Here is a 14886-nt window from a genome sequence, read left to right on the forward strand (position 1 = left end):
AGCAACATGGATGGAACTAGAGGTCATTATCTTAAGTGAAACAATGCAGAAACAGAACAACAAATACTGCATGTTCTCACTGGTAAGTGGGAACTAAATAATGTGTATATACGGACATAGAGCATGGAGTGACAGTCACTGGAGACTCAGAAAGGTAGAGAAATGGGAGAGGGGTGGATGATAAGAAATTACTTAATGGGTACAATGTACATTATTCAGGTGATGGATACACTGAAAGCCTAGACTTCACTACTATGCAATAGATCCATGTAAAGATTGTACTCCACAATTTTATATAAATAAAAAATTAAATACAAAAACATTAAATGCTGAGCTTCATCTCCAGAGGTTCTGATTCAGGAGGTCTGGGAAAGGCCCTAGAAATCTGCATGTCTAAATGATGCTGCTAGTTTGAACCACACTTTGAGAATATTGCCCTAGTCAATTCTCTCTCTCACTCCCCTAGCATTCCTATTTCATCCTCTCTTTTCCCTCCAAAAACCTCCAACACCCCATGTAATGGTTAATATTGACTGTCAACTCAATTGTATTGAAAGATGCAAGTATCGTTCCTGGGTGTGTCTGTGATGGTGTTGTCAAAGGAGATTAACATTTGAGTCAGTGGACTGGGAAGGGCAGACCCACCCTCAATCTGGGTGGGTGCAATCTAATCAGCTGCCAGCGTGGCCAGAATAAAAGCAGGCAGAAGAACATGGAAAGACTAGACTGGCTTAGCCTCTGAACCTACATCTTTCTCCTGTGCTGGATGCTTCCCGCCCTCAAACATTCAAATTCTTCTTCTCAAACTCCAAATTCTTCAGCTTTGGGACTTGGACTGGCTTCCTTGCTCCTCAGCTTGCAGATGGCCTATTAAGGGATCTCACCTTGTGATCATGTGAGTGAATACTAATAATAAACTCATCTTTATATATACAGCTGTCCTATTAGTTCTGTCCCTCGAGAGAACCCTAACACACCTCAGATACTTATTTTTTAATTGAAGAGCTCAGAGGAGAATTTCCATCAACTCTTATCACCATATCTACTCATCTACTCAGTATGAGGACTTCTCTCACAACTAAACTCTATCATATAAATAAACTAACTACACTCCTATCTGCAGCAAATCTCTCCACTTGCGTACTAGACACCATTCTCTTTCACCTATATCAATCCAGAAACTGTCCCCCGTTTCTCCTGCATCATCAATTTGTCATGTTCTACTGGATCATTCCCATCTCAGCCTATAAACAAGCTGTCATCTTCCCGATTAAATATAAAAATAAACAAAAAGAAAACCTTCATTCTCCCTTCCCTCTCCAACAGGTATGCCAGTTACCAATTTATTACTTCTGAGCTCCAAACATCTCCTTCATAGCCTGCTCTGAAAAATGATTTGGGGGTCTTTAAATATGTTTCTTTTGAAGGCAGAGAATGTAGAGAAAAAAAAAATTTTTTTTTATTTTTCCAGCTGGCATAATGTTAAGCTTTATCAGCAGAGGACACTGGAGAGACACTGCAGGAGGAAAGAGTTATGCTGCCTGTTCCAGTATGTTCACTCAATAGGCTCCTGCACGAACATGGCTTCTCTCACACTCAGCTCCTACAGAACCGGCAGCTTCTGCAGTGTCTGGTTCCTCCAGCATGGAGTTCTTCAGCACTGGCCTTTTGTAGTACATGGCAGCTAGAAGCAGCCAGATGCCAGCAACTTCCCCCAGCACCTTGCTAAGGCAGTTTTGTACTGGAGTGCATTCAGAGAGATACCCCTCCATGAGGCTCCCTAGAGGTAGATTTCCAGAAAGTTCCAGAGAGTGAAGTACCAACAGGTTTTGCTGGCACAGCACCACAGAGAATTTCCTGCCATTCAATAAGCCACACTATGTCCTCCAACAAGGTCTACAGCTCAGTCCTGAGGTAGGGGGACATTCTCTTTTGGGCACCCCATCCTAGCCCTAGGGTAGGGGATGTTTCTTCTGTCTATATTCTTTAGCATTTTTACGAGACAGTCCCTTGTTACTCCAGTCTCCTCTTATACTTAGTAATTCTTTATATTACATTTGTTCTCTTCAAATTACTCAGTACTTTCTCTCCCCTCATTGAACTCTGATACAGCAGGAAATGATTTCAGGGCAAAGAAGAAATCAGTCGACTTTACCATAATGGATCTGAAAATCATAAACACAGATAACTCATCTGTTCTGAATATGTCCTGTAAGAAGAGAATCAAGAAAATGAAACCAAATTCAAACCAATAAAAATAATTATTTTAAGAGTGGGCACAAAAAAAGTCACTTGAGTAATCATGAAGGTATATAATACAGACAGAAAAGTATCACTGAGCCAAGAAAGGAAATACTTTCAGGAAGGATATTCTACAGTTAATGACATCAGACATGCAGATTCAAGAATCAAGTTATCCATCACCAACTTTTATTAAGTGCCCTCATGGTAGAAGAAACAGCACTTTTTTTGTTGTTTTTGTAGAGACGGAGTCTCGCTCTGTCACCCAGGCTGGAGCGCAGGGGCACGATCTCGGCTCATTGCAACCTCTACCTCCTGGGTTCCCAGGTGGCTCACACCTGTAATCCTAGCATTTTGGGAGGCTGAGGCAGGCAGATTGCCTGAACTCAGGAGTTCGAGACCAGCCTGGGCAACATGGTGAAACCCCGTCTCTACTAATACAAAAGAAATTAGCTAGGCGTGGCGGTGTTTGCCTGTAGTCCCAGCTACTCGGGAAGCTGAGAAACAGCACTGATTTTTTCTTTCTGTTTTAGTAATTCATTTCTGATTGGAAAAGTAATGCATGCTCATTTTAGAAAATTTGGAAAACACAGAAAAGTATAAATCAAAAAAATTTTGAATGTAGCATGATCTTACTATTTTTAGAAAGGCTGTACTAGCTAGCCTTATTAAATTACATTTGCCATTTTGAAATGTCTTTATAAATATTATCCTAATGCTTATTGAATAATCCTTAGAGGTTTATCATAATTTGTTAACATCTTTTGTTGGACATTTTTCCCTACAGTTTTGAAATATAGTCAAAAGGTTCATAACAATAAAATATATGTTAATAAAAAATATTATTTGGTTTTGTATATACATTATAAATACATTTAACTATATAGAAGGAAATTTAATATGAACTAGCACAGTGATAGCAACAATGTTAATTTAAAATTTATACCAATTACTTTAACTACTTTTTTTATCTTATAAAATGTACTTACCAAAATCATAACCTTCTGGAACAATATTTTCATTGACAATGCCATTCCTCAAGTCGTCCTATTAAGAGACAAATTGCTTTTATTTATATTCATGCCAATACTTTTTTTGAGACGGAATCTCCCTCTGTTGCCTAGGCTGGAGTGCAGTGGCACAATCTCAGCTCACTACAACCCCTGTCTCATGGGCTCATGTGATTCTCCTGCCTCAGCCTCCTAAGTGGCTGGGATTACAGGCATGCAGCACTGTGTCTGGCTAATTTTTGTATTTTTTGTATTTTAACACTTTGGCTATGCTGGTCTTGAACTCCTAACCTCAAGTGATTCACCCGCCTCGGCCTCCCAAAGTGCTGGGATTACAGGCGTGCGCAACCACGCCTAGCCATATTCATGCTAATATGTCTTTATCCTAAAAAATCCTATTATCTGCAAAAGAAAAATGTTTAAAAACAATTCTAAAAAACAATTCAAACTTAGGAGGACTTAGCTATGGCAAAATATTAAGGTAGTAGTTAAACAATATCTCACCAAACTACTCTTATAAAAGGATGTTCTAAGAACTATTTAGATTTGCAGGTATCATTGGGCGCAGTGGCTCACACCTGTAATCCCAACACTTTGGAAGGCTGAGCTGGGAGGATTGCTTGAGGCCAGGAGTTTGAGACAAACTTGGGCAACAAAAAGTGAGACCTTGTCTCTACCAAAAAATTAAAATATTAGCTGGGCATTGTGGCATGTGCCTATAGTTCTCGCTACTCAAGAGGCTGAGGCAGGAAGGAGGATCGTTTGAGCCCAAGAGTTAGAAGCTGCAGTGAGCTATAATCGTGCCACTGCACTTCAGCCTGGGCAACAGAGCAGACCCTGTCTCCAAAAAAAAAAAAGAGAGAGATGTGGGTATGTATTCACGCTTGTGCATAGTTACAAACATCTTCACCTGTATCTGTAAATTCTGCTAATAGATTGTGTCTAGAAAAAAATACTGACTACAGTATGTTAGATAAATGACAATGAATTAAACCTCATTCAAAATATGATACCAACAAATATATATATGCATATCAAAAAAATTTACTTACCAAGGAGTCATCATAATCATTAAGATAAAACATCTGAGACTTCACATTCCAATAGGCAAAAAGGTTATCCAATCGGATTAACTGAAAATAAAATTTATTAGATGTCTCATTTTCTTAGAATTTTTAACATATACTATTTTTAGAAGTCTCAAAAAAGTAAGTGAGCCATATCACAGAGTTAAACAAATAAGCACAATTTACATACATCCTTATCTATATATTATCATTTGGCTTTCCAAAATTCTCTTAAGTCCATGAGTTGACAAATACAGTATTTATTTACCTTACGAACTAGTTTCTCAGTTTCATCATGTAAACATGGAACCCAGTATTGATCAGTTGTCTGAAAAGGAAAAAAAAGAATGGCAGTAAAAAGGTCATTCCATTTGAAATGGCAGAGTGATAAATCACTATCTATCATACCCTAGACCAATGTCCTATGAAAATGCCTTTAAAGACATATCACTCCATCAAAAAATATTAACTGACCACAGTAAATTATCTGCTTTCAAGGAAGGAGCTCATTGCAGGTCAGAAAAGCAAACAAAGAAACAGGCAATTTCCAACAGGTAAGTGCCACAGTAGAAGTTAAACACACAGTTCATTGAGAGGACATGGCAGGAGCATCCAATTCAGGGGTGTGATGGATAAAGAGATGTTATATATAACCTAATATAGAACATGTAACTAAAAATTATTGATTCTAAGGTCGACAAGGAATATGATTCACATCAGGCAGAGCCCAAAGGTACACAAATATAGGACACATTCCGGCAACTGAAGTAGCTCAGTATGCGAGAGAATATAATGCAAAACAGAGAAAAAAGGTAAAACCAGGTATATTGCCTAAGGTCGGTTTAAAAAGAGTTTATAAGTTGTTTAAGGACAAAACTAAGAGCAATGAAAAACCACTGAGAGGAACAAAGTGATCAGATCTTTATTTTAGAAAGATGGTTTTCATTTCTATGTGGAGAACTGAATGGATAATTAGAATAGTAGTTCTCAAAGTTTAGCATGCATTAGGATCCCCAACCTTTTTGGTACCAAGAGCAGTGGTCCTCAACCTTTTTGGCACCAAGGACCAGTTTCATGGAAGATAACTTTTCCATCAGGGGCACAACCTAGATCCCTGGCATGCGCAGTTCACAATAAGGTTTGCAAGGATCCTATGAGAATCGAATGCCACCTCTGACCTGACTGAGCTCCGGCAGTAATGCTCACTCCCAGCCCTTACCTCCCGTTCTGCAGCCCAGGAACCCTGACCTAGAGGGCTTTGTAAAACACAGATTGCTGCATCCAAATCCTAGAGTTTCTAACTGAATAGGTCTAGGCTGGCAGACAAGTTTCTAAAGGTGATGATAAGTAACCACTGTTATCATGGCTACCAATGACCTTCACACTGCCCAATCCAATGGCTAATTCTCCATTCTTATTTTTCAACTTAATGATAGTATTTGAATAACTTTTTGGAGGCCATTTTTTCTTTCTTCCTTGTAGTGGGGCCACATTTTAAAAAGAATTTGTGGAGTCTCTCTGAGCCTGCTCTGGCTTGGGAGGCTGCTCAATTTTAAAATAATAATAAAAAAGAAATCATACACAAAACCCAATAGATGTAACAAATAAAATAATGTAATGAAATATGATACAGCAGTTAAACTGAATTTTGTTACGTGTGGCAACACAGATAAACATCAAAAACACTGGAAAGTGCAAAAAGGAACTTATAGAAGAGTCATATAAAACGTGTGTAAACTTTCAAAATCCTACATTTTTAATAGATTTATTATATAAAAGTTTTAAAACTTAGGATATTTATCTCTGGGGACTGAGGGGTGGGTGGAAGTAGAGAACAAAAGGGATTCAAACTTTATCCAAAACAGCTTATTCCTATAAAAATATTTAAGACTTTAAGCAAATAGGTTATGTTAACAGGCTCTTAATTTAACAGCCATCCATTCTGGAGGCAAGCAAGTTTCAAAATTCTCTATGTGCTCTTATATTTTTAAAATTCCTTGATTTCAAAAATTAAACAGGAAAACACTATGCTACAATATTAATAATGATATTGAGAAAAACTGATGATTTATGTTTTTCAAGGCTTATAGAAGTTTCAGATATGAATATTTATTACTTGTATTTGGTACTTACTCATTACAAACTTGGAAATGGATTTTTAAAAGTAAGCAAAAGTATCTAACATCATAATTACCAATAATAATAGGACCTCATATTTCTGAATTTGATTTTCAACCATTTTTTGAAATATGAATCTACATACCCTTGATTCCAATCCAATCAAGGTCCTTTCTGCACCCGTTCTACATAGACACCTATTTCTGATGCTGGCATATACAAAGAGCAGTAATTTAATTAACTAGGTTGCACAATTAAATATGGTTAGGATTCTTGTATAAACAAAATACCTGCATGCTGAGATTTTGAAGGGAAATACCAAATGACAGCGGTTTGTCCCGATTTGTGATCTAAAGAGGAAAGAAAGTAAAATTTACTCAGATTTTTAGTAGTTGGACAAAATTCACTTTATAGAAAAAACTGTCCATGTGCAGTGCCTCCCGCCTGTAATCCCAGCACTCTGGAAGGCCAAGGCAGGAGGATTGCTTGAGCCCTGGAGACCAGCCTGGGTAACATAGTGAGACCCTGCCTCTACAAAAAAATGTAAGAAAATTAGCCAGGCCTGGTGGGGTGCAACTGTAGTCCCAGCTACTGCAGGGTGGGTGGGTGGGGGTAAGGTGGGAGGATCACTTGAGCAAGGAAGGTCAAGCTTGCAGTGAGTCATGATCGGGCAACTGCACTCCAGCCTGGAGACAGAGTGAGGCCGGAAAAGGAAAAGGAAAAGGAAAAAGAAAAGAAAGGAAGAAAAAAAAGAAAAGAAAAGAGAGAGAGGGAAGGAAGAAAAGACAAGACAAGACAAGAAAAGAGAAAGAGAGAGAGAGAGGGAAAGAGAGAGGGAGGGAAGGAGGGGTAACTTTTTGGGAAGTAACTTATTTCAAACATCCAAAAACATTTTATTACTTTCCAGAAAAACTATTATTCCTATATTTTTCCTAAAACAAATAAAATATTAATTATTAACATATTTGTGTTACACAGGAATATTAAACTGCATGTTTTCCAGTTTACAAAAAAATTATTTAAAAAGACTAACAAAATAGGATTATAAAGCAAATAATTATGTGGTTAAGAGAAAACAAATGACTTACTCAAGATCAAGGAATTATTTAAGGCTAGCTCCACTAATTGCTAGACCAGTACTCTATCCAGGAGGTAAACACAGCATACTTTAAATTATTTTAAAAATACATAACTGCTAAATTCATAACTCCCAAGGCATTTCCTTCATGATCTAATGTCTGAACATTTTGGGAAAGTGTAAAATCAAGCACTCAATACTAAGGACTGCAAATTACAACTATAATTATAGAAAAGAAGGATTATATCATCTTTAGCTCTGTATCCTCTTGGTATTTAATAGGTTGGCCATTAAAAAGCAGGTGTCAATAAACAGTAAAATAACTTACATATAAATATAAAAACAAATATCACACATTAAAATACTTACATCATCTTCATAACGAATATGGATACTGGAAATTTTCACTTGAAGATTTTTTATGATCTGTGTAACTAATTTTTCTGCAAAAGTGTCCTGTTTTTCCGGCAGATGTTGTTCTACAATTGCAAATATTCTTTTTTTTAACTTGAATGAAAAATATACTCTATAAAAATCCACATATTGAAGTAACATACTTATGCTGCCTTGCTGAAACATACATATATATATGTAAATAGAACACTAATAGCTTGCTTTCCAAAAGTCTTTCAAAAGCAACTAAACATTTTTCAAAAGCTAGTTTATTGTGCCATGAGACTAAAGCAGACCATGTAGAATTTGCTGACATTAAATTTTATAATTTGCTAACCTATGCCTGAGTACAAAAACATATTTAAAAAATGAAGATTAGTAGGTAAGAATTATAATAGATTTAAATAAGAAAATCCACTAACAGCAAAACAGAAAGCTCTCTCAAAATTAGTGATACCACCATTAAGCTGTCTGTGTACAGATGTGTAAAACAGTTGAATATCCTCCTCCCCCAGTAAATACAAAATAGGAAATAAGATCTTCTTCCTCTCTCCATTAGAACAAGGATGAAAGAAGTTCATCATCTATTTCATGTTCAGAAAACAGTATTAAGTATCTCAAGTTCCATTACTTTCCAGAGAAATAGAAAGAATCAAGAATTGGAGGAACAAGGTGGCTCACACCTGTAATACCAGCATGCTGGGAGGCCAAGGCGGGCAAATCATCTGAGGATAGGAGTCTGAGACCAACCTGGCCAATACGGCAAAACCCCGTCTCTATTAAAAATATAAAAATTAGCCAGGCATGGTGGTCCATGCCAGCTACTTGGGAGGCTGAGGCAGGAGAATCATTTGAACCAGGGAGGTGGAGGCTGCAGTGAGCCAAGATCACACCACTGCATTCCAGCCTGGGAGACAAAGTGAGACTTTGTCTCAAAAAAAGAAAAGAAAGAATAAAGAAGAATAAAGAATTGAGGTTCCTAATTTTTTTGAAATATGCCTTTGATAACCATAGTTATTATCTTTTTTCTCCCTTTAAATACGCCAGTGAAAGCTATATTCTTTTTTATTTGTAGTTCTGTTCCTCTTTTCATATTTCTAGTACTATATAGAAATAATATATATAAATCTATCTTTTCCTCTAATTGCCTACTACTCTCTAATTCAGCTGGCCCAGGAGGCCTTAGATAAAGGAAAGTTGAATATATTAATCATATGTACCTCAAATACACCAGAGTTAAATGAATATATACAATATAAATAGATTCTAGAATTAAGTAGACAATAGAATACAAGCTCTTTAAATACAGAGGATCATATTTTAATCTTTGACTCTCACCACTACCTAATAAAATCTTTTCTTTCATAAATTCATTTAGTCATTCAATTAAATGTTAAGTCTTTCTTTCTCTACCCACTACTTCCTCCTGACTTCCTTATGCAGCTCAGATTCCATGATGCATTATTTTACCAACACCTTAAATTCCTTTGCTCTTTTTTCTCATATTACTCTGTCAATAAAGCACCAATCCTGAATAAAACCAACTATCCATTTTACCTGAAAAGCATGCCAATGCCTATGTCTTGCAGGGTAACAAAATGAAACACAAGATGAGTTTAAAACAAACACCACCACCAAAAAACCAAGTCTCAGAACCCTGGAAAGATACAGGAACTGGAAACCCCACCAAACAAAAAATAGCAAACAGGGAACATAGTGGAGAGAGAGGAAGATCACACAAGAACTGATTTAAATCTGCATAATGAGCAGTTAAGTTAGGTCTCCTCCCTCTCCCAGCCCAATATCCAAGCAACATCCCTTTCCCACCCTAGTAAGAACACAAGGGTTTATTTTAGAGAAAATGGCCCTAATAGGATCCAAATTTTGTACATGAGAGAACAGGGAGAGCCCAATAACAAAACAGGGAGGTTAAGTAAAAGCCTACAAAATAAACAGTCATACTCAAAGCCACTTTTATTTATTCACATATAAATAAAACATTTATATATAGTCATGATACTATAAACAATGAATTCTGATTTAACCAAAAAGGTGATAAAACTATACAGAGAAGATGAAAAAATAGGGTCAATCTTCATAGTACATCATAAAAGGATGTGTGTGTATATATATATTACATGTGTTATATATTATATGTCATATATATGCCAATGAAACACAAGATGAGTTTAAAATATGTAACGTCATTAATTATGTTATAAAATATATTATAGAAAATATGCATGTTATGTTATATATAACATGCTTTTTATATATAAATAATATCTAAATAAATCAAGAAACAGAGGTGTAAGCACCATATTTAGCAATATAGGTGCGGACCTGGGCCAGGAACAGTTGTTTTTTTTTTAATATGGATACTATAATACTGCTTAGCTTTTAAAGCTATGCATATATATTATCTTGATAAAATAAAAATAATTTTTAAAAAGAAAAGGCCTAAGAGACTTAGGAAAGAGGACTGGAGGTAAGGATAAATGACTACACATAAGATAAAGTAACTGTTACAAATCAAAAACAGAATTACAAGAGATGTTGTGAAGAATTACATGTTAACTCTCTATTAATGTTTGCCAACAAGTAAAACATTTATTATTGAAGTTTATTTTTTATTAAAAGAAAATCAATGCGTTTCAGAGACAGTGAAGTCAGTAAACTTTTTTTTTAATTTTAAGATGTTTAACCATTAAATGAATGACAGAGGAGAAGAAGATAAACAGATGACTAGGTTAAGAAAATGACTTCATGTTTCAAGATAAACAACAGAATATTTACATGACAAGGCAAAAAACCCACTAGGTGAGAGTATAAAAAGTAGCTGGCAATAAGGATCAGAGAACAGGTGAAAAGGAGTTAGATTTCTGCAGGACACTGCTTCCAATAATGAAAAAGAGGTTGCAGTAATGGAACATATGGTCTAAGTTTAATTGGAAAATATGTGAAGCCAGAGGGTAAATAAACAGATAGAGGCAAATAGAAATATATCAAGAAACTAAGTATCTCCAAAAGGGTGAAGAATTGATATAAGGAGAATACAAAAGCAAAGGCTAGAAAATTAATATGCTCGATAAAATTAATCGCTATCATTAAAAACTGACCTTACCTAGTATGTATGTGTGTATATATATATTTAAAATATGTAAACCTAATAATAAGCTAGACATATTATTTGCCATAAGATAAATTTCCATAAGGTAAAATTTCTGTACACATAACAAAGCATACAAACTACATTAAAATTCCCCATGCAATGAGACTCTCTCATATTTGTTAAATAATCTCAGCATCTCCAGAGAAAAATAATATTCAATTATGATAAATATTTAGGTCTTTTCCACTTCTCTTATTAGCATTGTTATTTACTGTTTTCTTTACCTTGATCAACTACTTTTTGTTTTGCTTCTTCTATTCTTTTCAGTTCCTGTTGCTTTGCTTCCATGAGTTGTTTCTCTTCTTTTATAGGATCATATTTTATTCCTACAGGAAGATTAAAAAGGAAGAATCATAATTACCTTAAAAATACAGTCATTCCAAAAAAGTCCTTACAAATAATCATTAATTGGCCAGGCATAGTGGCTCATGCCTGTAATCCCAGCACTTTGGAAGGCTGAGGCAGGCGAATCATGAGGTCAGGAGTTCAAAACCAGCCTGGCCAACATGGTGAAACTCCATCTCTACTAAAGATATAAAAAATTAGCTGGGCGTGGTGGCGGGCCCCTGTAATCCCAGCTACTCAGGAGGCTGAGGCAGGAGAATTGCTTGAACCCAGGAGGCAGAGTGTGAGCTGAGATGGTGCCACTGTACTCCAGCCCAGGTGATAGTGCAAGACTCTATCTTTAAAAATAATAATAATAAATAATAAATAATCATTAATTCAAAATCTCCAAAAATGTAGAGTAAAAACCAATTTATTTTGAATTAACAAATATCAAATTTAAATATTAAAATCTCAAAAAAATCCCAAAAGTATTTTGAATATAAAGATTTCTCCATCCATAAAAAAGAAAAACTTAAATTATAATTTTTCTAAATTTAACTTACTAGAAGAAGGCACTATGAGTAAATAAATTTCTTCCAATACAGCTTCAACAGGTTGAGTATAAAGGTTTTTCCATGGAATTATAAGTTTAAGATTACCTACATTTTTTTGAGAAAAAAAAAGGACAAAAAATATTACTCATTCAACCTACATTTAGGGTTAGTCTATTTTCTGTCAGACATTAGAAGAGATCCACTTAATCACTTTATTGAAAGCTATTTTACAACCAAAAACAAGTGTTTGTTGTAATGATGTGAAATTATTGTATTTATATCAGTATTGTTGGAAAACCTAGATTATATTCAAAATATTTACACAAGTTTCTATTTACAGTTCTCCGTACCATAAACAAACCAATATTCTTCTTCCCTTAATCAACAATCGTTAATATCATAACTTTGAATTTCCCCAATCCTTACTCTAAACCTCCATATATATTTTTTTTAATGCTTTAAGATGGTAGATTAGGCCAGGCGCTGTGGCTAACACCTGGAATCCTAGCACTTTGGGAGCCTAAGGCAGATGGATCACTTGAACCCAGGAGTTCTAAGACCAGCCTAGGCAACATGGCGAAACCCTGTCTCTATGAATAAAAACTAAAAAAATTGGCCAAGAATGACGGTGTGTGCCTGTAGTCCCAGCTACTTGGGAGGCTGAGGTGGGAGGATCTTGAGCCCAGGAGCTCGGGGCTACAGTGAGGCATGATCATGCCACCGCACTCCAGCCTGGGTGATAGAGTGAGACCTTTACCTCCCCCCAATAAAAGGTAGATTATATACTTTAAATAAGTATGTGTATATATATTTTTCATTATGTGTATGTGTGTTACATACATACATATGTGCGTACGTACAGGAATTTTTATATACACATATGGTAATAATCATACATATAAACTATATACGTGAAAAACTACACATATAGTAAAAATAAAACATTCTGGGTAATATTTGAAAATTATGCAAACTAATGAAAACAGCCTAAGACAATCAAATAGCAATGAATTTTTTTTTAAAGCATAAGGGTTCTTTTTTTTTTTTATTATACTTTAAGTTCTAGGGTACATGTGGATAACGTGCAGGTTTGTTACATATGTATACCTGTGCCATGTTGGTGTGCTGCACCCATCAACTCGTCAGCACCCATCAACTCGTCATTTACATCAGGTATAACTCCCAATGCAATCCCTCCCCTCTCCCCGCTCCCCGTGATAGGCTCCGGTGTGTGATGTTCCCCTTCCCGAGTCCAAGTGATCTCATTGTTCAGTTCCCACCTATGAGTGAGAACATGCGGTGTTTGGTTTTCTGTTCTTGCGATAGTTTGCTGAGAATGATGGTTTCCAGCTGCATCCATGTCCCTACAAAGGACACAAACTCATCCAAGCATAAGGGTTCTTGAACTACAAAAACACTATGTATGGAGTTTCTTAAAGTACTCACTCTAGTTTTGTATCTTGAGAATATTTTCATAATAGAGAGTTTTAAAATATTTTAAAATTGTTTAAATGGTATGAGTGTCTAGATTTATAAACAGTTGCCATAATTGTGTAAGGAATAGATTATTAAATATACAATGTTGCTAAAACTGGTTAGTGATTGGGAAATTTTTTTAAATCCACTTAGATCCATCTCATGATACTTTATAAACTCCGTGTTTAGAAAACTTCAAACTGAGAAAAAGATTTCATCATACAATATCATTTCAGAGAAAAACGAACTATCTGATTTCTTTTTTATATTTTTTGTAGAGTCAGAGTCTCACTATTTTGCTCAGACTGATCTCAAACTCCTGGCCTCAAGCAATCCTCTTGCCTCTGCCTTGTAAAGTACTGGGATTATGGGTATCAGCTACCCTGCACAGCCTCTAAACTATCTGATTTCTAAAAGGGGAATAACTTTCTAAGTTTTTAAATCAGAGAACATGGTGATCATTTCAAATTTCTGTACAGGCCAAAAATATAACCAAAATGAAATCAGACTGGGAAAAAAACTATAACAAATTTGACACGGTTAGTTTATTTATAAATGTACCAACAGACTGCTTAAATATATACAGTAATACTTCAAAAACAGTAAATGAACAAAAGGACAAAGAGCAATGACAAAACTGTATAAATAATAAACGCATATTAACAGTGTGCCATTTTCACCACCGAATCTTTTTTTAAAAAAGCCAAACTTGACCAGGCGCAGTGGCTCACATCTGTAACTCCAGCACTTTGGTGGGCTGTGGTAGGAGGATCACTCGAGTCCAGGAGTTCAAGATGAGCCTGGGCAACGTGGCAAAACCCTGTCTCTAAAAAAATACAAAACTCAGCCAGGCATGGTGGCGTACACCTGCAGTCCCAGCTACTCGGGGGCTGAGGTGGGAGGGTTACTTGAGCCAGGAAGGCATAGGCTGCAATGAGCCAAGATCGCACCACTGCACTCCAGCCTGGGCAACAGAGCGAGACGCTGTCTCAAAAAACAAACCAACCAACCTTTTCTTCCTTCTCTTATAAAATGTAGACTCCTTGTAGAAAATTTGGCAAATTTCGAAAAATATACAGATGTAATTCCAAAAGCCTTCCACAGAAGACAACCTCTTTTATAATATATACATGTGTATTTATAGCTGATATACCTGTAATTCTGCATTCTAAATGAGGAAAACTTTGAAAGATCAATACCTAATAATAGCAAGGGCACAATACATTCCTATAAAACTGATTGTGCTACTGTATCATTCATTTGGAAACATGTACTACTTTCATATAACAAATTGTGCCCCTAATATATATGCCAGGTAACGTGCTAAATGGTGAGGATACACTAAAAATTAAGCCCACTTCTCAAGAAACTCGATGTCTAGTAGAAGGGGGGAAAAATAGTGATAGTTTTAAAAGACAGGTGCTATGATAGAGGTACACAACACTTTAAA

At 35.8% G+C, this 14886-nt stretch overlaps 1 protein-coding gene across 9 annotated transcripts in view; it reads right to left on the minus strand.

The window, feature by feature from the left end:
- The window catches only part of VPS13A (vacuolar protein sorting 13 homolog A), a 256982-nt gene that overhangs the window by 213478 nt on the left and 28618 nt on the right, over positions 1 to 14886 (minus strand). For all 9 annotated transcript variants that reach the window (XR_001895953.3, XR_004177826.1, XM_017949941.3 and 6 more), the window contains exons 4-10: positions 11970 to 12065; positions 11304 to 11405; positions 7884 to 7993; positions 6727 to 6786; positions 4587 to 4646; positions 4304 to 4384; positions 3231 to 3288 (exon numbers count right to left, since the gene is read on the minus strand). Coding sequence is in view for 7 of the 9 variants with exons in the window: in XM_017949941.3 (XP_017805430.2) it covers positions 3231 to 3288; positions 4304 to 4384; positions 4587 to 4646; positions 6727 to 6786; positions 7884 to 7993; positions 11304 to 11405; positions 11970 to 12065 (567 nt within the window). In the remaining 2 variants the exon portion in view is untranslated. The remainder of the gene's footprint in view (positions 1 to 3230; positions 3289 to 4303; positions 4385 to 4586; positions 4647 to 6726; positions 6787 to 7883; positions 7994 to 11303; positions 11406 to 11969; positions 12066 to 14886) is intronic.

Source organism: Papio anubis, chromosome 13 (genome assembly GCF_008728515.1).
Source record: "Papio anubis isolate 15944 chromosome 13, Panubis1.0, whole genome shotgun sequence".
Taxonomy (NCBI): domain Eukaryota; kingdom Metazoa; phylum Chordata; class Mammalia; order Primates; family Cercopithecidae; genus Papio; species Papio anubis.